The 25,879-nt window shown below is 50.6% G+C and overlaps 1 protein-coding gene across 6 annotated transcripts in view; it reads left to right on the top strand.

Moving 5' to 3' along the window:
* AJAP1 (adherens junctions associated protein 1) overlaps positions 1 to 25,595 on the top strand; it is a 128,628-nt gene extending 103,033 nt beyond the window's left edge. For 4 of the 6 annotated variants that reach the window (XM_067018702.1, XM_067018723.1, XM_067018727.1 and 1 more), the window contains exons 3-6: positions 4,610 to 4,697; positions 6,939 to 7,181; positions 8,932 to 9,063; positions 16,503 to 25,595. In XM_067018702.1, coding sequence (XP_066874803.1) covers positions 4,610 to 4,697; positions 6,939 to 7,181; positions 8,932 to 9,004 — 404 coding nt within the window. In that variant the 3' untranslated portion in view covers positions 9,005 to 9,063; positions 16,503 to 25,595. The remainder of the gene's footprint in view (positions 1 to 4,609; positions 4,698 to 6,938; positions 7,182 to 8,931; positions 9,064 to 16,502) is intronic. The other 2 variants (XM_067018708.1, XM_067018718.1) reach the window with 2 other exon arrangements.
* The last annotated feature ends 284 nt before the right edge of the window (positions 25,596 to 25,879 follow it).

The following is a 25,879-nucleotide window of genomic DNA, read 5'->3' as shown; positions in this document are numbered from 1 at the left end:
TGCCTACCCAGGATCCACACAAACTTAAGGGACTTACAAAGATGGGGAAACAACTCCTGGCATTTGGGGAGGCCTGAAGGATAGGACAGATGCTTGAAACACTACCCAGCTTCTCATGAGTGGTTCTATTATCTTCTTAGGAGCGACCTCCCGAAGAGAGGAAAAGATGAGGCATTCTTATGGGGTTTCCATCTTCCAATCTGCTTCCTACAAATATCATTCTTACCCAGTCCTTGTTCAACTTTCATGACTATGGGGTTGTGGGGTCTTCTTGTAGCCATCGATTCCTTATGCCTGGGGCCCAGTGACCCATCAAAATTCATGGGCCAGGCGTGGAAGCACAAGGCTGTTTGTTTGCTCTGCAAGAAAAGTACGTGAGGAGCAGTAAGGAGTTTGCCTCTAACCAGTTTTATTACCAAGAATGTGGTTACAGATTTGTTCATCTGGAGTTCGATGTTTGATTTTTCCCTGGAACTCCAGTGTAGAGAATTGCCTTGTGTCCTGGCTCTGCAGGATGGGCAGTGGATTAAATTGATCACAGGTGTGAAGACAGGCATAGAGAAGTCTTTCCAGAGAGCATAGCTGTTATATTATTGTTGCATTTCCTCCCAGATGATCCTAGCTGGTTATTAACCTACATATCATTTTTTTCCCAAATTTTAACTTGGCAAGTCCTATGGAGAAATTTCACACAGAAGGCAGGAGAAGGACCTCCAGAATAAGGCAGATACTGGAATTATGTCATTACCTTTCTCCCTGCTCCTCTAGTTTTTTATTCTCTACTTTTCAGGTTTCAATTTAATAATATGCCACACAGCTACTGTTGTTAAGGTACTGTGTCAGGCATTATGTGTGTGTGGCGGGGGTATAGGGGTGAATATAAAGATGGTGAAGATTTGGCTCTTTCTTAAGGTCCTCAAAGATTCATGAGAACCTCAGGCAAAGGGCTGGTCTTATATACTTGCAGTTGTCAGTGAGGGGGTCCCTTGAGCCAACTGTCTTCTCCTCTGGGCCTCAGTTTCTTTCACCCACCAGAAGGAAAGAATCAATGCTTTCCCATCCTCACCCACAGAGGGAGTGGGAGAGAATTAAACATCTAAGATACAGCTGTTCATGGAACACTTCCCTTCCAAGGACTTTGGTCACTGCAAATACTCAACTCAACAGAAGAATTACCTGGGTAACAAGATGTGAAGTCAAAAATCTGGTGGTGGCCTGGGCCTTCTCTGGCCCTGAAGACATTAGGGCATGGACCACAGAGTGCCCTGCTCTTCCAAGGGAACTCTCAGTGCCTCTAGCTGGGCTTGGCCTGAAGTTGGACAAATCCCTACTACTCGCGTCGGCTCATTCACATTCAGTGTGCTCGTTTAACACTCCATAGATGTTGAATTGTCCTGACCTAGAAGATGGCATGTTTAGCCCAAGAAACAATGGTTTAGTTCTTGCCATGGAGTTTGAGGGTGTGACCTGCCTAGATGGCCGAGAGGCTTTTGGAATGAGCCTGGAGCACTCCTTAAGAGATCTATCCATGGAAGGGGTGGTTAGGCTCAAGCACCAGCCTCCATAATTTAGAAGATTATTCTCCTCAAGAATATAGAGGGTAGAGGTGCCAGCCTCTGTCTTGGAAGATGCAAGGACCCCAGATCAAAGCCAAAACTGAGATGAACAAAGTCTGAGCTCAAAATCATACAATACTACTGCTCTTAGTATGGGCTTTGGAACCAGCACGTTCTATATGACCCAAGGAATTTACACAAACTTGCCCAGATGATTTTCACTTCCATAATTTATGATGATTGTATCTGCCTCTGAGGGTTGTTGCCTTGAATAAATGGGATAATACACACCTGACAATTGCTAATACTTGTTGAGCGTCCCTGTGATCATCATCATCACTACCAACATCATTATGATCACGATCACCTTCATTATCACCATCAGTATCACCACCATCATCACTCCCACCATCATCACCATCACCAGCATCATATCACCATCATCATCACCACCATCACCATTATCATCATCACCATCAGCAGCAGCAGCAGTATCACCACTTTCATCATTATAATCACTATCAGTAGCATCATCACCATCATCACCACCATCAACCATCATCACCATCATCTTCACCATCATCACCATCATCACCATCATCACCATCATCACCATCACCATCATCACCATCATCTTCACCATCATCACCATCATCACCACCATCATCATCATCATCACCATCATCACCATCACCATCATCACCATCATCATCACCACCATCACCATCATCATCATCACCATCACCATCATCACCATCATCACCATCACCATCATCACCATCATCACCATCACCATCATCACCATCATCACCATCACCATCATCACCATCATCTTCACCATCATCACCATCATCACCACCATCATCATCATCATCACCGTCACCATCATCACCACCATCACCATCATCACCATCACCATCACCATCATCATCATCACCATCACCATCATCACCATCATCACCATCATCACCATCAACCATCACCACCATCACCATCATCACCATCAACCATCACCACCATCATCATCATCACCATCAACCATCATCACCACCATCAACCATCACCACCATCAACCATCATCACCATCATCACCATCACCATCATCACCACCATCACCATCATCACCATCAAGCATCATCACCATCAACCATCATCACCATCATCACCATCACCATCATCATCACCATCATCACCATCATCACCACTTTCTCAACATCACCACTATCACCAACTCCATCATCAATATCACCATCAGTAACAGCACCATCAACATTATCATCATCACCACTTTCATTATCATCATCATAATCATCACCACCATCATCAACATCACTACCATCATAATCACCACATATTGGGCACAGGTGCATGGGAAGCCATTGGCCAGAACCAACAGTGAGCTTTGCCACTTTAAAAAATGGGCACCAGAGAATCTGTTCCTGAGGGTGGACACCATGGCTGAGTTAGTCAAAACTGTCACTGACTAGCATGCAATAGGTGCTCAGTAAACTATTCTTGAATCAGTGGATAAAAGAATGAATGAAGGGAGGCCCATGGCATTCATGGATTTTCTCCAGTTTTCCGAGTGGTGCCTTATCCTGTGGACTAGGGAAGGGAATTCCTTGGGACAAACAGAAATAGCCTGGAAGCGAGGCCGCCAGGAAGAGAAAGCTTGTTTTCTGGTCATGCCAACTTTGAATCATGTATTAACAGCTCCCCCCCCATGAGGATCATATTCGGTAGAGAGGTATAACACCTGTTTGTGAGACTGTGTCCTTGAGGGGCCGCCAGAAAAACCTTACACTCTGAAACCCTCCACACCGGACCATGCACGTGCGGTGTTCTCACCCCAGGACACGCCGGGTTCTCAGGTGTGACGGGTAGGCCTCTGCACATGGATGTCAGGAGTGGAGAGAGACAGATGCTCTGATGGTGGAGGTGAAAGCACATGGAGAGTCAGCACTCCCAGGGGGCAGGGTGCTGCCCCTTGCTGGGGTCTCTGCAGAGCCCCTCACAGCATTTAGCCCCCAGCTCCTTAGGTGTGGTTCTTGCTGACGGGAGGAGGGTGGGGCCAGAGCCCTGGACCTTTCAAGTGTCCCTCACTGACCATCAGATTCAGCCCTAGTGTCCACATCCCAGAAAGGATGTAACAGATGAATTGTCAGGAACCTAGCCAGGGAGGGGACCAGAGGTGTTACCGGCCTGTCTTTTCTCTCTCCCTCTGCATCTGTGGTTGATGAAAGACGATGCAGGAGGAGGGGGGCAGAGGAGAGAATTCCTGTCCTCTGCCAGCCTGGTCCTCATGTGGGGTTTGCAGACAGCTCTCGGTCAGGGCTCTGACTGCTTCCGGAGTGGCCAGTCCTGCCGTCCCTGTCCTGCCATTTCCCCTGCCCCCTCCCCCCGCCACGTATACACACACAAGTGGAGACGGAGGCGCGAGGCCAGACTGCAGATCCTCTTCTGGGACTTCGGGAAGCATCTGCTGCTGGGCCTGGATCTTTTATTCCCCGGAAGCTCATCTGGCAGTGAACTTCTTGGAAAGTATTCTGGAAAGGGGAAGATGCTCCCCAGTGATCCAAGTGCCTGAGTCTATAAGGGTGTCAACATACATGTCCTTCTTCCCCACCTTCCCAGTAGATCCTGGGCCATCCTGGCTCCTCCTGGGTCTGGCCAAACCCTGCTCCCACTTGCAGGCCAGCTGCCCTGGTGCCCAGGCTTGAGGAGCAGGACTTGACTAGGTTGGGAGGAGAGAAAGGAGGGGTGACAGTGCTTACCTGTGCCAGGTGAAGGGCGCGGCAGATGCAAGAAGGGACACAGCTGCCAGGGGCCGGGTCATAGCTCGGGGACCGAGAGAGTCCAGGTGAGAGCAGCCCCGGTACCCACAGCATCTGGCAGGCCCTGTCAGCGTGGCCCCCCCCGCCAGGGTGTGTGCACGTGGTGGACCCGGGATTCAGAGCCGGATTGATGGGACAGGTCGGCACACCCCCGTTCCTGGGCCCCTTCATCTCACGCCCCTGGTTTCATTGCACCCCTCCCCCTTTCTCTGTTTCCAGGTTTGGCGGTCCATCAGATCATCACCATCACCGTCTCCCTCATCATGGTCATAGCTGCTCTGATTACAACTCTTGTCTTAAAAAACTGGTAAGGATCCTCGGCCCTTCTGGCCTGGAAACGGGGATCAGTAGGGCTCCCCGGGGAAGCACGCACAGGAAAGTCCTTACTCTTCAAACACGATCTCGGCTCACAGCCCGGGGAATTGTTCCTCTGCTTGGGATGGAGAAGAGCATGCAGCTCCTGATCTGCTAAACCTGCTCACCTTTGCCCCGGGCAGCCTGGCTGGCTGGTGAGAGGGGGTCGCTCCCTGACACGGCCCTTCTGCTGGCTTTTTCTTTGCAGCTCATGAGCCCGGCCTCCTTGACTTAGTTCCTCAGGCGGCAGGTGTCCCCTTCCCAAAGCCCATCCCTTGGATTCCGGTGCCCCTTTGAATGTCACCCTCCCAGCGCGTTTTTCCTTATTTCCCACCAGCAGCCCGGGCTGCCTCCCTGCCTGGCCCTCCCTGTCCTGGGCTGTCCTGGTCTCTTTCTCCTGCCTTCTTCTGACAGCCGTTCTGTGTCTGCTGAACTAGGTTACTGCTTTGCTCCAGGCGGCCTGTCTTTGCCTAGTTCCTCCTGGAAGTTGGCCTACTTTGAGGTTGGCCTTGGCTGGCATACACACCTGCTACACCCCTGGGAAAATCGGGGAGCTCTGGCGGTAACCCTGCCGCTCGCACGCCTCCCAGGCCCCTGTCTGCCTGCACTCGCTCCTCCAGCAAAGGAGGCTCCTGTTAACATCGAAGCGGAACGGCCCTCGTAGAGTCATAACACCCAAACCGTCCCCCTGCTGAGCGGTGGTAGGAAGTCAGGCAGGCTGATGGCAGGGAGCTGCCCTGGAGCCTCCAGGTAACGGAAATGCGTGGAAATGCACGAGAGAGAGAGCCGTCTCCAGGATTAGAGAGGATGGGGAGGGGCGTGGCATCACCCCAGAACAGACCAGCGAGGCCTTGACGCTCCCGATGGCGGCGGGCAATCCCAGGCCCCGGGGCATTTTCTGGGGCAGGTGACGAGGGTATCTGTGAGCTCCCAGCAGGGCACCGCGGGCAAGGCTGGCTGTCCAGAGAAGGGGCTGCGGAGCCCTGGACCACACGGCTGTCGCGGGGGTCCAGCCCCACACTGGCCATCTTGGTGAGGGAAAGCCCCTCCCCCAAAGGAGGCCTCGGACTCTGTGACTGTGTAATAGGCAGGCAAGCTTCCTCTCGGTTTGCCCACACTTTGGGGTTTACGGCAAACCCTCAAAGAGTCCTTTGGGAAGGATGACTCGGGGCGGTGGATGAGTGGTTCTGTGACCTTGCGGGGGGGGGCCCTGGCTTTCACATCCATCTCCTTACCTTCATTTATGGGTGGGTCTCCCCACCAGCAATCAGAATTTCTCTCATTGGGAAGACAAGGCAGGGAGTTAACACAATTTACGGGGAGACGGGCTCACACTCCCGCCCCCTTGCAGAACCCCCGCGCTTCGCAAAGGCTCTGAGCGTGACGGGGGGGCGGGGAAAGGAGGAGAACTGGTGTCCTGATGAGGAGGTGTCTCCTCCTCTCTTCCCTCCTCCGTGGGGATAGCGCTTCCTTCCATCCTTGTGAACTTGCCCCTCCGGGGGTTGGGAGGGGTCCCTGCGTACCTTCCCCATCAAATCCCTCGGCCAACAAGGGTGGGCCCCCCGTGTCTGGTCTACACAGCGTCTGGAAGCGTCTGTGGTCCAGAAGGACAGGGAATTAAGGTGGGTACTCACGGGGCACAAAGCACAGTTCTCTCCGTAGATCCCGATGATCCAGTTTCATTTCCAGCTTGTGAGCCTGGGCAGAGGAGGGGCTGAGGATAAGCGTTCCCCAGGTTTAACTCTCCCCAGAGATAATTGCATGGTCCATTCCAAATGAACGACGGCCACCCCAACCTGTGCACGTGGCTTTCCCCATGGGCACCCATCGCAGTTTCCATCCCATCCAGGTGTTCCCGGGGAAACGGAGTCAGCGCCTCTGCCCAGCTGGCATTCTTTGGCCAAACCAGGCCTCCGCTCTCCGATAACACAGGTCAACCCCTTACCTTCTAATCCTCCCTGCGATCATGGCCGCATTTAAAATTCAAATTTTATTTTATTTTTTTTTTTGAAAAAAAGCTGATTGCTTGATTGTGGTTGATCTTTCTGAAGAGGCTGGGAATTACCATTTAATATTAAACGATGTATAATTAACGCCTGGAGATAAAGGTTCCACAGTGTAAGCGCTGGAGATGTTTGTGGGTCTCGGCGTCTGCCCATCCCCCCACTCCCACCCTGACTTCTCTCTCCTCCAGCTGCGCCCAGAGCGGGAACCCTCGTAGGAACAGCCACCAGCGGAAGGCGAACCATCAGGAGGAGAGCTGCCAGAACCTGACGGACTTCACGTCCGCCCGGGTGCCCAGCAGCCTGGACATCTTCACGGCCTATAGCGAGACCCTCCAGTGTTCGCACGAGTGTGTCCGGGCGTCCGTGCCCGTGTACACCGACGAGACGCTGCACCCAGCCGGGGAGTACAAATCCACGTTTAACGGGAACCGGTAAGCACAGCCTTGGGCCAGACCCGGCCTCCTGGGGATTCAGGGGCTGTTTCTCTGTGTCAGGCGGCCTCCCCATCTCTTTGTGATGGTCCAAGCAAACGCAGGCAGCTAAGTTTGCTGAGATGAGACAAGAGGGGCACAGTAGACGTAAAAGGGTGCTAAGACATCCGGCAGCCGGGGTTCACTTCCGGACCCCTGCGCTTGGTGGATGGGCTTGTCTTAGCCGGCCCTGGATCCCGGCATGGTGGAGGCTGAACGGGCCTTATGGTGCAGAATCCAAAGCCAGCCTCAGTCTCAAGCCTCCCGAATGTCAACAAATGATGATCGGTCCCTCCCCGGTCAAAATCTCTGAACCCCCATCACTAAAATGTCAACAGCAAATCTCGCAAAGATATCAAATACCAACCAGACTCCTGGTTATTAAACACTCTTTTTTTATGAATCATATGTAATCCCTCAAAGAAGACATGCCTCTAAAACCATCCCTGGGAATATGTAAGAAACCCTTGAGTCAGCTTCTGAAGGTTTATCCGGAATTAGATTAAAACATCAATAGCTATTTTTTTTTTAAGTGAGCACACACTCATGCATCGTTTTGTAAATTAAAAGGAAAAGAATTCTCCAATAACGCGGAGATCTTAGGAAGAAATGAGCAGGACACCAGGCTGACTTGAGGGGCCCACGGTCAGTGGCAGGAGTGGCGGCTGGGGACACGGCCCAAGGTGCCCGATGGGGCTTCTCCCAGAACCCAGGTCGAGGAGACTCGGGGGGACCTTCAGCTGTTGTGCCCGTAGTTAATGTCACTCTGTCCTGTCCTGGAGAGCGATTGGGTGTTCCTTAAACACCTGCTTCTCCTGTCCTTGTGTCTCCACACCAGACTCTGCCGTGTTGTCTCTCTGAGATGCGCCCTCCCCAGAGGAGGAGAGTGGAGAAACCTCAGGACCATCCTTCTAAATGACTTTGCTTTTACTCGACAGCATTTGGGGAGCTCGTGGGTTGCACTCCAGCCTTCCAGAAGGACGAGCTCACAAAGAATTGGCAAAAGGATTTTCAAACCATTTCACTGAATGTGTGTGTGCCTGTCTGGATGTCAGTGCTGGCCAACCAGTGCTTCAGGCTTCGGGGGAAGGAGGGGAAGGGAGTGGCTGGGTCTTGGTGTCTCGCTGTGTCCCTCTCTCTGCGCCTGTGTCATAGGAGAGCCCTGTCCACATGCAGGGGGCATAGCTGGCTGGTGTGGAAGCACTGGATGGAACAGGTTCGCGCTCTCGGGCTGAAGACGATGTTCTGGTGGCTCTCACTGGCCTTGGGAAATGGTAGCTCGGTCTCAAAGGGGATGACACCCCTGGTGGCGGGGTGTGTGTGTGCGCATTTTAGGGATCAGGCCCTGCCCTCTCTAGAACGTGCAGTAAAGCGGGTAGAATCTCTGCCCTCAGAGGCAGAGACCCAGAGCTCTGCATTGTCCTGGAAATCAAAAACTGAAATCTGGAGATGGTACCCACGGTGGGTCTGAGCACCGAATTCCTCCCATGTGTGGATCCCTCAAGCCGCGTGTCCTCCGAGGCCTTCCAGGGTGGAAGAGGGGGCCCTGGGCAGCACAGGGCGGGGAGGCCAGTGGGTCCAGGCCGGGCACCACCTTCCTGGGGTTCTTTCTGACTCGAGAAGCCAGTTTTCCGCCACACGTCCGAGCCGGCCTGCCTGTCGGGTGTCATGTACCAGCCCTCGTGAGCCCGTCTTTCTGCTTTTGCTGCAGACCCTCTTCTTCTGATCGGCATCTTATTCCTGTGGCCTTTGTGTCTGAGAAATGGTTTGAAATCTCCTGCTGACTGGCCGAAGGCTTTTTTACCTCCTGGGGGCAGGGCAGACGCCATGTGTCTGTTTTATGGTACGTACCTCTTTTATTGGACCTTGATTCATTTTCCCTTGGCCTCCCCATTTCCCACCCCCGTCTCGCCTCTGGGGTAACTGGGAGCCCTTCTGGACACGGCAGGTGAAATTCCAAGGGCATCACCATTCTGGATGCAAAACCAGAGGGGGCTGGGCTTGTGGTCTCCCTGCCGCACTCTTTAGAAATGTCCCATGTCCTGGCGGAAGGGAGTAACAGACTCAGGAACCCCCTGCTTGGTGCCCTGGCCATTTCCATCGGTGCCGTTCCATCCCCTAGGGTGGCCTGTAGGGCAGGGAGCACCTGGGAACGAGCGACAAGTACACCTCCCATTTCCCACAACGAGAAGAGATCAGGGCCCCAGCCAAGTGGGCAGACGTCATGCCTCCATCACATGTTTACATGGCGGGGAGGGGTGGGAGAACACAGAGTGGAATTCAGATACAGTTCTGAAATATAAATATAAGAGATAAGAAAGAAAATGATAAAGAAAGGAAGTGAAGAGTTGAGACATCTACTAATTTGAAGCCAGGGACTGGTACCAAAACAGGATGAATTTTCCACGCTCTGCTGGATAGGAACATTTGGTTTGCTTTCAATGATATTGACTTTGATGCTAACGTTAAATTGCTTTCTTCTGTGCCGAATCTCCCAAACACGTGAGCTGCTGAGGGGAAGAGCGTCTCACCCCATGACGGCACATTCTAGATGCACAGTCAATAGAGGCGACCAGGGTTTTTGTTTTATTTTCTTTTTCTCTTCTGATGCTAGGTTTTTCAAAGGATGACATCTTGCTCATCCACAGAGAGCATCTTTTCCCCCCCAGATATTCCTTCTAAATGCGACGTCAGAACCCTTCCAGGAGTAGGGAACCCAATTTCTAGGCTTATTGATATTTAATTTTTTTTTTTTTCCTTACTTTTGCTCATCTTCTGATACGGGGACTGAGCGGAAAATGCCATTGTCAGAGTCAGGGGAGGGCCTGGGGCGAGGGTGGTGTCTTCTTGGGGTGCACGTGGGACCCTCAGAGGCCTCTGCTTGCAACACTTAGCTGGGGTCCGGGGGCCCAGCTGCTTTGAGAAGCAGGTGTGAATCAATCAGTCCCTAATCCCAGCCCTAGTGAATTGCCTCTTTACTCCAAATCAAATCTCCAGCCCTCACTTCCTGTCCCAAAGCCAAAACGATCCACTTCGCTCTATGTTCAGCTGATGGATGAAGGAATATAATGAGATTAAAAGGGAAAGTGGCACTCCCCACCCAAAGGCCTTTGCTGAGATGTGCAGGTGAGGCAGAGGTAAGAGGAGGTCTGTCCCCAGCATTCAAGGGCCAGATGCCCTGGGCACGGCTCGTCCGCCAGAAATGTGTGCCTTTGTCTGCCTGGATGTGGTTCCTCATTAAGGCCACGGGTGAGCTCCCTTTGGGGTTCTGACCAGGCCAGCGATGGGGAGCCTGCCTATTAGCTGCGGAGTTCCTGCCTGATGAGGCCTCTGCAGGGCGGCCAGGTGGGCACCAGCATCCCCGTCAGGATTTCAAAAATGCATAAAGGCACAAGGCATTGACCTGGGAGATGCCAGCCGTGCGCATCGAAGACCTGTGCTCTCTGCCTCCAAGAGCTGCAGGCCTGCGGCCCTGCAGGTGGACGTGCCTTCCCCTCCAGGTAGCACCAACCTGGGGCGGGCTGGGGACAGCTCCCTAATGGGACATTCACGTGGCAGCTCACTGGAGCACTCTTGATGTCTAGAGACTCACTCGGTCTTCTCAGCGGTGCATCTTACAGGGGAAGCTGAGGCCCGGCGAGGGGAGGCGACTTGCCTGAGGCCAGTCAGGCTGTAAGTGGTAGGGCCACGTGACCCCGGGTCCCCTGGCTCCAGGGCCGTGCTCGGACCACCGGGCAGAGAGCCTTGACTGCCATCCCTCGTGGATGCCTCTGCCCGTTCCGTCCCCGGCCCGACCCCACGTGGGAAGAGGCTTGGGTGGTGGGAGATGAGGGTGGGCTTTCCAGCTGCCTTGGCATCCCTGCTGGGGACACTCAGCCTGACTCTGCAGGGCAGGGACATAGCAGGTGGGAGGCCAGCCCCCGAGCCTCCAAAAGCCTGGGCCGAGGACCTCCTCATTCGCATCAGAATATGGAGCCACCTCTCTGGCTTTAAAAGAAAATCAAACTGGGGGGGAAAAGGTGCTCTTATTCATGCCTTTGCTCCGGAAGACCTTCCTGTCCCATTGGCTTGTTTCTCTCTCCAGCAGCGTGGGACACAGAAGGAGTGGGGTAGGCGCTCCCCATGTGCCACCCGAGATGGCCCCGGGGACCATGTTCTCCGGAAGGTGTCTGGACCCCACTTCCCAGCTCCACCCAAGGAGCTATTTCAGGACCACCCCCATCTACAGGAGGGGGCACCGTTGTGTTGGAAGAGTTCAACCCACTCACGTGGATCTCAGGTGGGCGGTTTGGGGAGGTGAGAAGAGACGACGGGACTTACTGGGAGCTTGGCCACGCTCAGACACCCACCGCGCCCGCAGACTCGGGGCAATGGCTCCCTCCAGCCCTCTTGTTCCGCAGACACGGGCCAGGAGGACCCCGCGAGCAGCGTGAGTCCTTGATAAATGCTTCCACATCCCTTCGCTGTGTCTCGGACGGACTGTTTATCACTCACTGGGAGGAAAGCATTTGGATTCAAAGTATCCCTGACGCTGACAGTTAGTGCCTGGACATGAAGATGGAGTGGTGAAGAGCCAGGAAGATGGCTCAGATTTACTGGGGTTCTTATTGTCCCTTAAATAAATAGCAATTAATACTAAAACATTCAATTAAGGTTTAAGAGCCAGCGGAGATATTTATCTCTTGCATAACTGTTAAGCCTCTCCAAATGCATTTTTTTTTTTTTTTTTGCGGTACGCAGGCCTCTCACTGCTGTGGCCTCTCCCGTTGCGGAGCACAGGCTCCGGACGCGCAGGCTCAGCGGCCATGGCTCACGGGCCCAGCTGCTCTGCAGCATGTGGGATCTTCCCGGACCCATGTCCCCTGCATCGGCAGGGGGGACTCTCAACCACTGCGCCACCAGGGAAGCTCTCCAAATGCATTTTTAATGATGCTGCAGCAGTTTGTTACCACACTGTCTTGCATGCTCACGCTAACCCACACGTACAGCTGGGACCTGAGCCCCGCCCAGTCCACTTCCCTGCTGGTGGGTTGACAGCAATGCTGGGGCTTGTGAGCACAGGTGACCCAGCCTGGGCAGAAGTTAAGCCTGTTTGCCTAGATTCAACCTCTACGAGAGATTGCGGCAAACTCTTGCCTCAAACCCCCTCCGTGGTGGAGCCTGATTGAATGCTCTGGATGAGACAAAATGAGGTGGCCTTTCCTGCTCCGAGGAAAGGGACCTTGGACTCCCACCTGTCATTGGTTCTTGGGCTAATTTCCTGTCATTTTTCATGGAGCGAGAAAACCTCATCAGTGTTCAGATCTTTCCGTTTGCCAAGGCCACTTCATTCCGAACCCAGCCTGACAAGTCATAAAAGCTCTTGCCTCTGAAGCAAGTGAGAAATAAATCATGTGTTATTATTATTTTCAAAAACAAGCCAAAGATATAACTAATAAAAGAAAAACAAGGAACACACCTGAGCCTTCCCACTTTGTTCTAAAAAATACATAAACAGAATATCCAGCTTCTGTAAATCAAAGGAACATTTGCTTCAAAGCAACATCCAGACCCTCCTGCAGACCATTCTCTCCCCAAGCTGAGAACCGGCACCAAGGAAACCGATGGGGAAGGAGCTTTTTTCGGGAAGTGGAGAAACTAACTAGAGGCTCCACGCTCCAGGAAGCCTCGCTGCCTTCTCCCTGTTCTCTTTCTTCGGCAAAAGCTGATGCTGATCTTTAAGCCCAGGACCCCCTGTGTGGTTCGCAGCCCGGCGGGCCTAGGAGCCGAGCATCCCCTTCTGGGCAGCAGAGGGCACTGGTTTCTCCCAAGTCAGAATTCATCCGGGATCCCATCGCTCAGCTCTCACAGCAGCCACAGCTTTTCTTTCTGGCCCAGAGTCTTGCACACACCCCCTCGCCGGGTACACACCCTCGCCGGGTACACACCCTCGCCGGTGCCCTTCTCCAAGCAGGACGCCCCTCCCCCTCCCACCCCTCCCAGGGTCATCGCCAGGCTGAGAGGCTCTTGCTCTGAGCCTTTGGAGCAGAAAAACCCGAGCCCTCCCCCGCGAGCTGAGTGTAAAGCAGCAGGGTTTCAGCTGGAATGTAGGGCAGGCCTGGAAGAGGGCCAGGTAGCCTCAGACCCCTCCTTCTTCTTGCAGGGGACAGTCACCTCTGCAGGAAGCCGGCGCTGCTGTTCCAATGGCAGCTCAAGGCACAGAGTTGGAGCCATCGCTCCTTCTCTCTCTCTCTCTCTCTCTCTCTCTCTCTCTCTCTCTCTCTCTCTCCTTTTTATTCATCCTGAGATGCCAGATAGAAGCAGATGCTGGAAGGTTTGGAAGAGGCTTGGCCCCCATGTGGCCCAGGAGCCCCTCCATCCATCCTCCCAGGCAGGCAACATGTGAAGGTCATTCCAGGCAGATAAGGCGAGAAGGACAAAGCTCCTTTCACAGAGATGCCTCTTCTCTGAGTTTCATCCAGTGTTGATTTTTCTCCCCAGGCCAGGCTCCAAGCTGGCAGCTGGGCAAAGCTAGGTGGACCTGGCAGGCACCCTATGACACCTGGGTGACGTGTGACGTATACATGCTCAGATACAAACCAGTGCAGGTCGTCCTGTGCCTGAGGAGCCATAGAACCGCTTCTCTAACAGAAATGAAACAGAGAACACGTTTCGGAAAGGAGAGGGTATCCACAAAGGCCTCCCCAGGGAGGTAACCGTCAGCAGAAACTTGGGGGGCTTCAGGTAGAAGATTTGTGACTTAAGGCCAGGGTGCCACCTGGAAGGGGGAGAGGGAGAGGGAGGGCTGGGGGAAGAGGGGGCAGGACCTCATCCTGAAGAATCTGAGGAACCACCATAGAAGCACTGAACGCTTTTTTTTTTTAACATCTTTATTGGAGTATAATTGCTTTACAATGTTGTGTTAGTTTCTGCTGTACAACAAAGTGAATCAGCTATGTGTATACATATATCCCCATATCCCCTCCCTCTTGCGCCTCCCTCCCTCCCTCCCTATCCCACCCCTCTAGGTGGTCACAGAGCACCGAGCTGATCTCCCTGTGCTATGCGGCTGCTTCCCACTAGCTCTCTGTTTTACGTTTGGTGGCGTATATATGTCCATGCCACTCTCACTTCGTCCCAGCTTCCCCTTCCCCCTCCCCACATCCTCAAGTCCATGCTCTAGACCTGAAGGCTTTTAAGTGGCAGATAATATCTGTTTGCAAAAACCCCTAGGAGACGCTAGCCCCAGTGAAGGAACAGAAGCAGCCCCTCCCTCGATCTGTCCATCTGTCCGCTTAAGGCCACAAGAGAGGGTAGGAGAGCAGCCCCGGGCTACAGTTCTCTAGGAAACCTTCCTTCTTAGGGAAGGAGGCCCTGTGGTTCCCAGTCCCACCCTGGAGCCGGCTGAGGGTGGAGAGGGGCCGGGGGGTCGTCCTGCTGGGGCAGCGGGCAGCAGCTCAAGCCGGAGACTGTCCCAGGGCTGGGCAAATGGTCACTAGGCCCAGCTTTTAGTGTCCCCATATTTTTTCAATGTATTTTTAAAAATTTTTAAATTGTAGTAAAATATAAGAACGTAAGATCGACCATTTTAACTGCTTTTAGCAGGACAGTTCTCGGCATTAAGTACATTCACAATGACTTGCACAGCCATCACCGCCATCCGTCTCCAGAACTCTTTTCATTTTCCCAACCTGATTTCCTGTCTCCCTTAAACACTCACTCCTCCGGCCCCCAGCACCCAGCATTCCACTCTTCATCTCCATGACAACTCTAGGGACCACATCAAAGGGAGGATCACATAGGATTTGTCTCCACATTTTGTAACGTTCAAAAGATTAGAAAACAGACATACGAGAGGGACATTCCTCTGTGTTTTAACCACCTCCCACCCCCAAATCCTAGAGAGCGGAGGGGGCGGGAGGGGCCGGGGCACAGCTGGAGTAATGCTGCCGAGAGGGGTCCAGCACACATCTGACGGGATGTCCGTTTCATCACACGCGATGACACCCCCGGTCACAGCAGGGCGGGCCATCCCACGGGAGATGAGTAGGTGCCCCATTTTGGCCTCCTGGAGTGGCCCCAACAGGTGTCATTTAGAGGTAAAAGGCAAGGCAAGGTGATGAGCAGGGGCCCTGCCTTCCTCATCCGGACTGGGAGGGGTCCTGGAGAGGGAACGGGCACTGCCACCCCCTCCCCACGTGGAATAGACTTCGGCAGGACGATGCCCTCGGAGAAGATGACGGAGTCAGTGCTGAGCAGATGCTCTCCTGCGGGGGCAGCAGGTGTGTCCCCCCACCTGGATGCCCGTCTGCCCTCTGTCCTGTCGAGGATCACCTAGGGGGGCTTATTTGATTCAGGAGAAAGAACCCTACCCCCTAGTCTCTTTAGAAGAAGGGTGCCATGACATTCTTCTTCATACCGTTTGAGGGTCCGCATTTCCTGCAGTGTGGGTGCAGGCGAGGGCTCTGAGTGACAGCAGAGAGAGGCATGGCCCCATCCTCATAATGGAGCTGCGGCTTTGAGCCAAAGCCCCTCCGGCCCAAGCCGTGGGGCGTCCCGACTCACCTGGCCGTGCCCAGGATGGCTGTGGTTCTCTGACTCCCTGGGGCATCCTGACTTCGGGGTGTGTCACTGAGGCAGGATGACTCTGGGGTCCCCATTTTCCGAGGTGGCACCCCCAGGCTGGGCGAGAGCCACCGGCTTCTTTGCAGCCCGCTGACCTGGCCTGCAAGCATGGTGGTTCACGTTCTTTCTCTCTCCAGCAAGATCACCTCTTGGGGAGATCCGGGAGGTGGTTTTTCTGACGCCATCCATTAGCTTCTCCTGAGTCCCAGACTCAGTGAGCGTCCAGCTGAGCAGTGGATTGAAATGGACTCCGTTGCTTGCCATAGCCCCTCTGTGGACCCTCTGCCTGTGGTAGTGGGAACTGGAAAGGGAGCGAGCAGGATGCTGGATGCATTCAGTCACCTGCAGGCCTGGGGTGCCACACCCCTTGTGAGTTAATGCTGGGGGTGGGCCCAGCGCCTTCTTGTGAAGCCCAGACCCCCTCCCACGCAGGCAGGAGGACCACTCCATCAGTTACTGTAGTTAACACAAGGTTTCCCCTGGGATTCCTAGCGTGCGTACCAGCCCCTGGTGACCAGGTCCAGTGAGACAGCCTTAGCATCCCCAGGACACTTGGGTGTCCCTAGCCAGGGAGCTGTGCACCTGGGTCTCGGTGACGGAGGCTCAGAGGGGTTGCGTAGACACCTCCTGCCCTCAGCTTGCTGCCATTTAATTTCTCCTTGTTTTCTTTCCATGCAGGATTCCGTTGGTGAACCTGTAAAAAAAAAAAAAAAAAAAAAAAAAAAAAAAAAAAAAAAAAAAATTACAAATTACAAAAAAACACAAAACCTGAAACTAAACTATCTAAGGGGAGGGTCCCCACACCTACCACTTCTGTTTGCCGGTGGGGAACTCACAGAGCAGGACGCTATAGGCCAAATATATTTTTATAAAAATGCCGACGCCTATGGGGAACTGCCTTCTCCGAGAGCTTCTTTGGGGAACAGAAAGAAGATGATCCAAGAGAAAGAGCTGGAGACACAGAAAGGGCAGGAGGACACACCGGAAGCCGGGATTTGTACTGCGATTTTGAACCTGTGCCAATAATACCATTATGTGCCATGTACTGACCCGAGAGACTTGGTGACAAAGCCGAAGCCAAGCGAACCACGAGGAGAAATCTTACAGAAAACAGGAGTGGGCATCTCTTCCGATAGAGTTGCTATTTCTGGTTAATGTACATATATAAATATATAAAGACACACAGACATACACACACACACACGCACACACGCGCACACACACACACACACACCCCTTTTTTGTACTGTAGCAATTTTTGAAGACCTTCAATGTTCCTTTTTAAAGAAAACAATGTGTTCTCGGTTACAAAATCTGATTTCTTTAACATGCTTAGTATGAACAGAGTGAACTGGTGTTTTCTACTTTGCAAACACACACAGGCATACACGCGCATACACACACACGTACGCACATATATATGCGTACATCGGAAATGCAGTTCCGCGAGCGAGCGTCTTCTTCCTGGTGACCTGGTGTCCCACGGCTATCCATGCCAGCTGGCCGTTGAGTGGCATGTCCTGCGTTTACTAGGCGTTCGGTGAGTGGCGCGATGTGTGGTTTATTATCTTGGGCCAGAATGAAGAATGCCATGGTTTTACATACATACATACATATATGTAATCTATATACATAAAAATACGATCTTTTATCATTGAGTTGTTTGAAGAAGCTACCTAATAGCCATGTGCGCACGTGTGTGGCCAGCCACTTACAGATGGGCCTGAGCGTCAGATTGGTGGGGGCTGGTGGATTCTTGGCCATCGTTGTGTTATACAAGCATAGACCGAATTAAAGAAATTTTCCAGTTGCAAAAATTAAAGGAATATCACCTTGTAATGTGTGTGCACATGTCAGAGCAGAGCTCAGAAATATGTGAGCTCCCCTGTTCGTTTGGCAAAGAGCACTGGATCCCTGGGTCCGTGTGCTCTGCATTTCTTTCCCACATGTTGGCACTCAGAGGTTGCCTGCTCTTTCCTGAGCCCAAGAGTGACTTTAAATTTTGGTGCACATGGTGGCAAAGATGCTGTCTCTTGTCGGCTCCCATTGGTCAACCTGTGTGCTCTGCCATCAAGAATTCTACTGTGGAGCCTCCCAGTGGAAATAGGGGCCCAGACAGGAGTCTCCTTACAGAGGATTCCAACCACACACTTGATTGAAAATCGTCCCTGCCAGCCCTCACCTTACAAAGGCGCCCTGATGCCCCATCGTGCGGTTAGTGGGGGGCACTGTAAGGCATGGGGGGTCCATCTGGGCTTCGTGCTTCCCAGTTAGACAGAGGGCGTGTCCTCCTTCTGGGGACCCCAGATTCGGTGCACGTGACCTGTCTCCTAGGAGAGATTTCACCGGTAGGGCTTGCGATGCCACAGACCAGGTTGGCAGGCAGGGAACTCACTCCCCCCACCCCCCTCCCACTGATTGGTCAGGCCGGTGACCTGATTCTTCCACCAGACTCCCTCTGCAACACCTTGAAATGTACTTGAAAAGTTGGCTTTGGTACCTTTTAAAATTTGGGAGAGTAAAATGATGCCAGCGGAGGGCAAACCTCATTTTTGTCACACCCATTAAGATCGGTATTGGTGATAACTGCTCCAAAAGTAGGAAAGTTGGATTTTTGGTTTTCGTTTTGTCACTTCCCATCTCCCCCCAAAGCTTGAACAGGATACTGCAAACATCCACCCCGACATCCATCGCCACCAGGCTCTAGACTCACTGCACGGCGCTCCACGGCGCTCCACTCTACCCGGCATCCGGCTCACACATCTCATTATCCTGCGGTCACGCTCCCGCTGGAGGGCGACTCGGGGGCCTTCCTGACTCAGGCGAGCACAGCTTGGTGTGAATGCCAGCTGAGGGCTGTCAGCATCCTTCAGGGCCGAGGGCCCTGCCTCGACACCTGCTCTGTGTCGGATGCTCTGAGACGAAGGTGGTGGCTGAGAGGCCTGTTCTACCACCGACAGCAGAGCCTGGGGTTCCTGCGGGGATGCAGCTCAGCGACTACTGTGTCACCTCTGACTGCAGCTCGGCCCTTTCCCCGGACCTCAGGATGCCTGAGCACCGGGTGGTGCCGAGCTTACCAAGGAACCTGAAAATAACGACCCCCTCCCACCCCCAACACACACACACACACACACACACACACACACACACTACACACACACACACACGCCCCTTGGCTCGCGCTCAGGGCAGAGCTGGGGGACGCACATACGGCCACCAGACAAGCCACACTTGCAGTTCCCCACCAGGAAGTCTAACATCTGTCAAGACAAATGCACTTTGGGGAAAGTTACCATTTCATGATGATTGAGGAAGTGTGTGTAGAGATGTTATATTTTATTTTTTTAATGGTTACCTGGAAATATGATCTCTATACAAGGAGATAACAAATGAAAGTGAGCAGGCTTACAAAAGTCAGCTCCATCCACAGTCAGGTCTATGAAACGATACAACGTGGTTTTTTTCCTGAATCAGGCCCCGTGTACACGTGTCCAAGCATTTCATGTATCTCTGTCTGATGAGTTTGACCCGGCCACCCTTCTTTAGCCCTGGGGTGATGTCCTGGGTCGATCAGTGTTCCCTCTTCTTGGCTCCTTGGATTTCAGAATCCATCAGCGATCCCTCTGTGATCAACCTCAGAGATGTAACTTCTTAGGCTCCAGGGCCCCAGTACTTAACATTTATTTGCTTTAGCTTTTTTTTCTTCTTCTTCAAGAAAGGTACTCAAAGGAAGGTACTCACCATATTGTTTGGTGAGGTCCCCAAAGATTTGTCCACCTCCATCTTATCCCCTCAGGGAGTCTGAAACCCCACATCATCAGCCCCTGGGCGGCACGTCACCTCTGTCCCTCGCCTACCTATCGACTCTTAAAACTTTTCAAACAACAGGGCTTGGCTTTCAGGAACTCTCTGCTGTGTGGTCAAGTCTATTTCTAGGCTTAATCACTTCTGTGTATGCTTCATGGCATTTTTATCTGGTTGAAATAACGAGTGTAATTCCTTTCGTTGACAAGTTCTGAGTGCCGAGGGGAAGATGCTCCAGGCACGATCAGGAAAGCCTCCGGACCTTTTCCTAGCACACTCAGAGTCCAGCAGTGTCCAAGGAGAGGCCACTGAGGAAGCCGTGTTTTCTCCGAAGCCTTTCCAGTCCTCCCCAGTCCTGAGTGCGGGTGGACTTCTTGTGTTGCCTTCAACTCCCGGACGTTCATCTCAGTCCTGCACGGAACATTTTAAACTTAGAAACCTACACTCATCAGCAGATCCCGCCACCTCTCTGAATTTGACCACCAGGAATTCAGTAATTACTACAGGGACCTTGCCCTCTTCAAACATTCTTACTTCTGACAAGTTTGTTACTCTTTCTCGGCCACATTTCAACATCAGTCAGAACTTTCCTTACAGGTTTTGGTCTTCAGGAATTCTGTGTGTGGATGTCCACTCCCATGTGTTAGCTCATGAAATGGACACAATAGAAAATAGACCCTTTTGCCCTGTATGGTCTCTATTTGACTCTATTGCCCATAGAGATACTCCATCTCTTTTGCTTCTTCTCCCAGATGGTTCAGCATCATCAGTAGCTCAAGATGCTTATCTTGGAAGATAATAAGAGGAACCGGGGCTGAGGTTCAGGGCTGGGACGAGCAGCTCTTTTATGATCAGGCTGGATCTTCTCATACCTTTCATTTCAAAATGGCATCCGTATACACTTTTTCTTCGTCCACATTTTGACACTCTTTCATCAGAGGGATCTCAGCCTAAGTGAGTCTTGACATTCCACTGGGCTCTCTTTCCCTGGCTCTTCCAAGGAGCTATTGCACAAGCTAGGGTGGGAAAAGATACTGAGTTCTGTTGAGATTCGGCTGTCATTCTTGCTGCAGCATGGGAGTTCTTTAAGAAGGCACTACTCATATATGCACTTAGGAGAGAAACATGTCTTTGTGGCTCCTGCAATTAGCTGAAAGTCCATCCATCTGCTTATTCAACAAAGACTTGTTGAACTTCTGCCATGTTGGTGATCAGTGAGGAGCAAGATGGACATGGTCCTGCCCCTGTGGGTTTTACTTTCTATGCCAGCTAGAGGAAGACAATTGACACAGAGAAAACAAAATAATTTCAAGAGAATGATGAATGATAGGAAGGCAGCAGAGCAGAACGATAGGAAAGAAAGAAAGAGAAATGGGAGTTGTCTGGGTTTCTTCATCTGGCCATCATTTCCAATTGGGAAATCATCACTTGCTTCCTGAAGGTCAGTCTGGGATTGAGGGAGCAAGAACACCTTACTCTTATTTCCTGGGTAAAAATACAGTGCCAAGGAATAAGATGTCCTAGTCATGACAAGCTCTTCCACCCCTCAGTCATTCTAGCAAGGAGTCACATGGCAGGGGAAACAGAGAGAAGGGACCAGGATGAGGTATATCACCCAGGTGATGAACTTGCTCTCTTCCTGGATGGCTGTCCCCCTCTCTCCCAGGTCCCCTCCCCATCCCTAGGTTGTCAAGTCACCATTAGGTCAACCAGGTCTCAAGGAGGACAAAGGAATTCAAGGACAAAGAGGAGGCCCACTGAACACCAGGGGCCCCAGGGAGAGCCACCCCTCCTCATTAGAGAAGGCAGCTGCCTTTTGCAAAGTTCAACCTCAATACAGAATATATTCAGTAACATGCTTCTTAAACAACATCTGCTTTTATTCCAAAACATGCTGTGATTCATGTAATTTTGGAGTGGTTACTTTGGTGCAGTTTGTCAATTTCCTATGCCGTACTTTTTTTTGATAGTTTGTTTGTCTTCCAATGTAAATAGCACAGCCCACATAAATGAGCCAAACTCTCACCATCTGAGAATCTTTGATTATTCTTCCCAACTTGTGCTTTTTCGTCTACTCTGAGCCAAGATCTCTGTGTTAGTTACACTCAGCGTTATTCTGGGGCTTCCATCCAGGTCTTAAATGATTGATTGCCGTTTTGAAATATGCTCCCAGACTTTCATTCCAAAAACTGTAAGGCATGGTTGGGCAGTTTTGCATTTCTGGGTTTCAAGTTTGCATTTGAATGTAAAGAGTGGGCTAAACAGAGGTGTAGGGAGAGAAGCAATCTTTTTAGATCACCCCACCCACTAAACAAACAGAAAGATTGAGCTTCTTTGGACGACAAATGATTCTAGAAAGATACCAGCCAGCAAGCCTACTATAGCTAAACTCCAGAGTTCAAATCAGTCATCACGTGAGCATGCAAGTAAGAAATTTAACAATGGGTCCAGTCTCTCCTTATGCCAAAGGGACAGCTGTAACATTTGCACTTTGTCAGGGGAGCAGCCCTGCCAGAGCAGCCAGCCTCCCGGGGTAGGGGCTGGGCTCACACGTACCCCTTCCACTCTGCTTCACTGTAGTTGAGTAGGTTCAACAGCTAGTCTGCACCGATGAGAAAGCTCTGCACACAACGGGGCCAAGAATATAAAAGGGCAAGGAGAAGGCAGGTGGGATGCTTGTGTGGGCTCTTGAAGGCAGTAGTCCATGGACAGAGGGGTGCTGGGGGTGAGGGCCTTCTCTCCATGCATTCCCAGACACCACGACAGCAACAAGTCCACACTTCACACTTGTAAATGCATGGCCCACACCCAACTGTAAAGGCAACTGAAGAGAATGGTCATCTGGGTTATAATATGTGTCCGTGTTGGAGCTGGAATGCTAACATCAGTCCTTCCAGGAGCCCCATTGCATTTCCCACTTGACGGATTCCCTGTTAAATGCTCCAAGAGTTACTGGGCATAGAATCAAGAGAGTAGTTTTGAATGAATCTGTAAATCTAAGTCTTATATGGAACAGCCTCAGCTTAAGAGGGGGATAAAAACTGGGCCGGCGCTGCCATCAGGGACACAAAGGTTTATAAGCACTTAGGGTGGGGGGAATGTAAATAGCTAGTGAGTAGTGGGGGAAGGGTCAGTGAACCTGTAAATGGCCCTGTTATCTCTTCCATGTAGGTAGGAATCAGAACACACATGTACCATGGAGCCCATAAATTAAATGGGTTAATAGAATAAGCCGAGAGGGTTGCTAAGACATCCCCTGGGGCTGAATTAACTCTTGCTCCTATCTTGAATCTCAAAGTAAAATATCTGCTGAGTCATGGAATGGACGCAGAGAAGGTCAGATTGTAGGAAACCCTTCTTTATAAAGTTAATTAATTTTGTCCTAGGTGGTCTCTGTCTTAAAAATAGAATCCCCAGGAGACCTGGATTCTTATCAACACCCAAATATTGGTAACACCAAATAACTCCCCAGAAGCTTCATTCCTATGTGGACCCAAACTCAGCTGTCCACACTGGTGAGGTTTTATCAGACTTTTGAAATTCTGCAATAAATTCTTTAGTGTTGATGTTTATAGCTTTTGGTTGGTGAACTGGCAGTTCATGCCAGTCTCACTGAATGTGGCAAGTTATTGCTTCCAGGGAAGTGGGAAGAACATTTTTCATGGGAGAAACAAATCCTAAGTTCTAGTTTTGGACATCATCATGTACCATGAAGACTTGTTGCCACTAAAAGTCTGGGGTGGGGAACACTCTGAGGACCCCCAATACAATTGTTTCAAGTCACGACGCAGGAAACTACAAGAACAACCACCATTGTCCCAAGCCAAAAGGGACACTTTCAAAGCCATTGTGACACCCCAAACCCAATTTCCAGCCTCTGGGAGATTAATTGGAGTAGGAGAGAGGGGTTTTTCTGAAGTTTTAGGTTGCTGGAATCCACGTAGCAGTAGACCAGTGAACCAATGGCATTGTTCTTGACAAGGTTTCATGTGGCAGCAGCTACCACCAGAAAGAACTCTCTCCCTCTGCCTCCAAAGGTTATTCTAGGCTGGACTCCACTCTGTATTATCTCTTCCTTAGGCTTATGGATTTCTAACTTCAAGTGTTGTTGTGACTGCCTACAACTTAAGGTGTACAAGGCAACGTGAGCATTTTTTTCACGATGAACTTACAGCAAGTAGACATGAACTGACGTGAAAGTTCTGGAAAGGAGAGATTTCTAAGGCACTGTTAAGTATTGTGCCATTTCCACATACAAGCACAACTGTCAGTCAAGGGCCTTAAAGACAGGGATGGGTGGCTGGTTTTGAAAAGTCAGCAGGCTTTACAGAGCCCACCTGTGGCCACACACGCCTTGAGTCGAACTGTCATGACTTACAGAAAACACATTTTGTTTCATTACTTTTGTTCTTTTGCTTTTCATGTGAATTTGGGTTGCTTCCTCTGAAGCCAGAAGGGTGAAAGGACTTGAACGAAATCGGTTCTCAGTTGACTGACCATAAATTTGATCCTTTGATGAATTCCCAGCACAAGATGACATGGAATGGCTTGGAGTTCAGCAAAGGTTTCAGAGATGCATACGTGTTCTGCTTGGTGGGAAGATGAGCACCGTCCATGGCATTTGCTGCTCCCTGAGATTTTCTCCAGTAGTGGGGAGAGGAGGTGTGGGAACTTGCAAAGTTTGGGAATGAAAGGTTGAGATTTGGGGAAAATATTGTAATCAGTTTTGGGTTCTGGATAATTGGTTTCTTAAAAACTAGAGAGTGTTGTGGGTTTTTTAGGTTTTTTTTTTTTTTTTTTCCTGCTTTTTTTGGGCAAGCCATTGAAATCCTTTCTTCCTCTTGCCTCCCTTGGAGAAAAAAGATGGTGGACTATGGAGCCCAGAACACAGTTAACCTTTAGTTAAAATTATTTAAAGGAAAAGCAGAACAACAGCCAAGCCTCACCTGACCTTGAATGACTTTGTTAAGGTTACTTAACTCGTGATTGATACATGGATCGACAAGAGATTAACTTATGTTCTGTCTCTCTACACATGCGCTGTTGAACATGAGTTAAACCCTTGAACATGACTTAGACCCAGAACACATTAAACTGGACATTGGAGGAAATGTGAGACTACACATTGATTATCTTTCCAAAGTCTTTTATATTTTTTTTCAAAAGGAATAAATGTTTACTGAAAACATTTGGAAAATATCAATAACCAAACAGAAAGGAAACATCAGAAACCCTTCAATTACTGTCTAATTCAGTGGAACCTGTTCATGAAGGGTTGAGCTAGAGACAGCAAGTCACAGAGATCTGTCCATGGTAAGCACGGTTGACCTATCTGGCTCCAATGTATAGTTTTTTAAAAATTTAGTCCACTTAGCATTTGAGCACATCTTTGCTGGTTTAACTTATCATGGACTCAAATCTTTGCTGATCTTGAGAATGCCTCTATGACTAAGTGGAAAATGCAGTCAACCATTTGGATGTTTTACTTTCACATCCATCATCAAGCCTGGGCCCCTGGGCACATCTGGGTGTTTGGGGGGTATACACAGAATACTCAGAGAAACATCCAAACTCTTGGCTGGATTTTTCACGTGGGGCATCTATCTGAGAGTCAAAGACCTGAGAACCAGAGGCTCCATGTTCTTTGCGATACCCCTCGTGTAATTGAACCACACTTGAATTCACCAGGTCTAAGTACGTACATTTAAACATGGACCCATTTCTCCCTCTTCTTCCCCAGCTCACCCGTGGAACTAGAAAACTCACAAACCATGAACCTGAACCACAGGACAAGAAGGTCAATGGTGATGGCCACCCTGGCTCATTTTCACAGCTGTTAAGTTGAATGTTTTAGAACTTTATTTTTCTCCCCTCCTCCCACTCATGTATAGAAACACTGGGTTTATTTTGATTTTCCTAAATTATTTTCTGATACAATAAACTGTTTACTGTTTATTTATACTTTTACATGGATCACTTGTTATTTTTCCACAGAAAAACAGAAGCCTCTCTCTCTAAGTGTTATACATATATATCTATGCCTCAGCTGTCCTTATAGACATATTTATATATCATCTTCCTGAAACAAATTATTGTAGTTTATTGTTGTGTTTTTCTTTAAATGCATCTCATAATTATGTTAATAAACAGAAATTACATGATATATTGGGGTGGGGGTTGGGGGGCTGGGTGTGATTTCCATACAGGTGAACTTTTATTCCAGATTTTTTTAAGTTGTTTCTGTATTTCAA

This window comes from Kogia breviceps, chromosome 1 (assembly GCF_026419965.1).
Source record: "Kogia breviceps isolate mKogBre1 chromosome 1, mKogBre1 haplotype 1, whole genome shotgun sequence".
Classification (NCBI taxonomy): Eukaryota; Metazoa; Chordata; class Mammalia; order Artiodactyla; family Physeteridae; genus Kogia; species Kogia breviceps.
The sequence above is the reverse complement of the archived record's forward strand: the minus strand, read 5'-3'. Positions and strand labels throughout refer to the sequence as shown.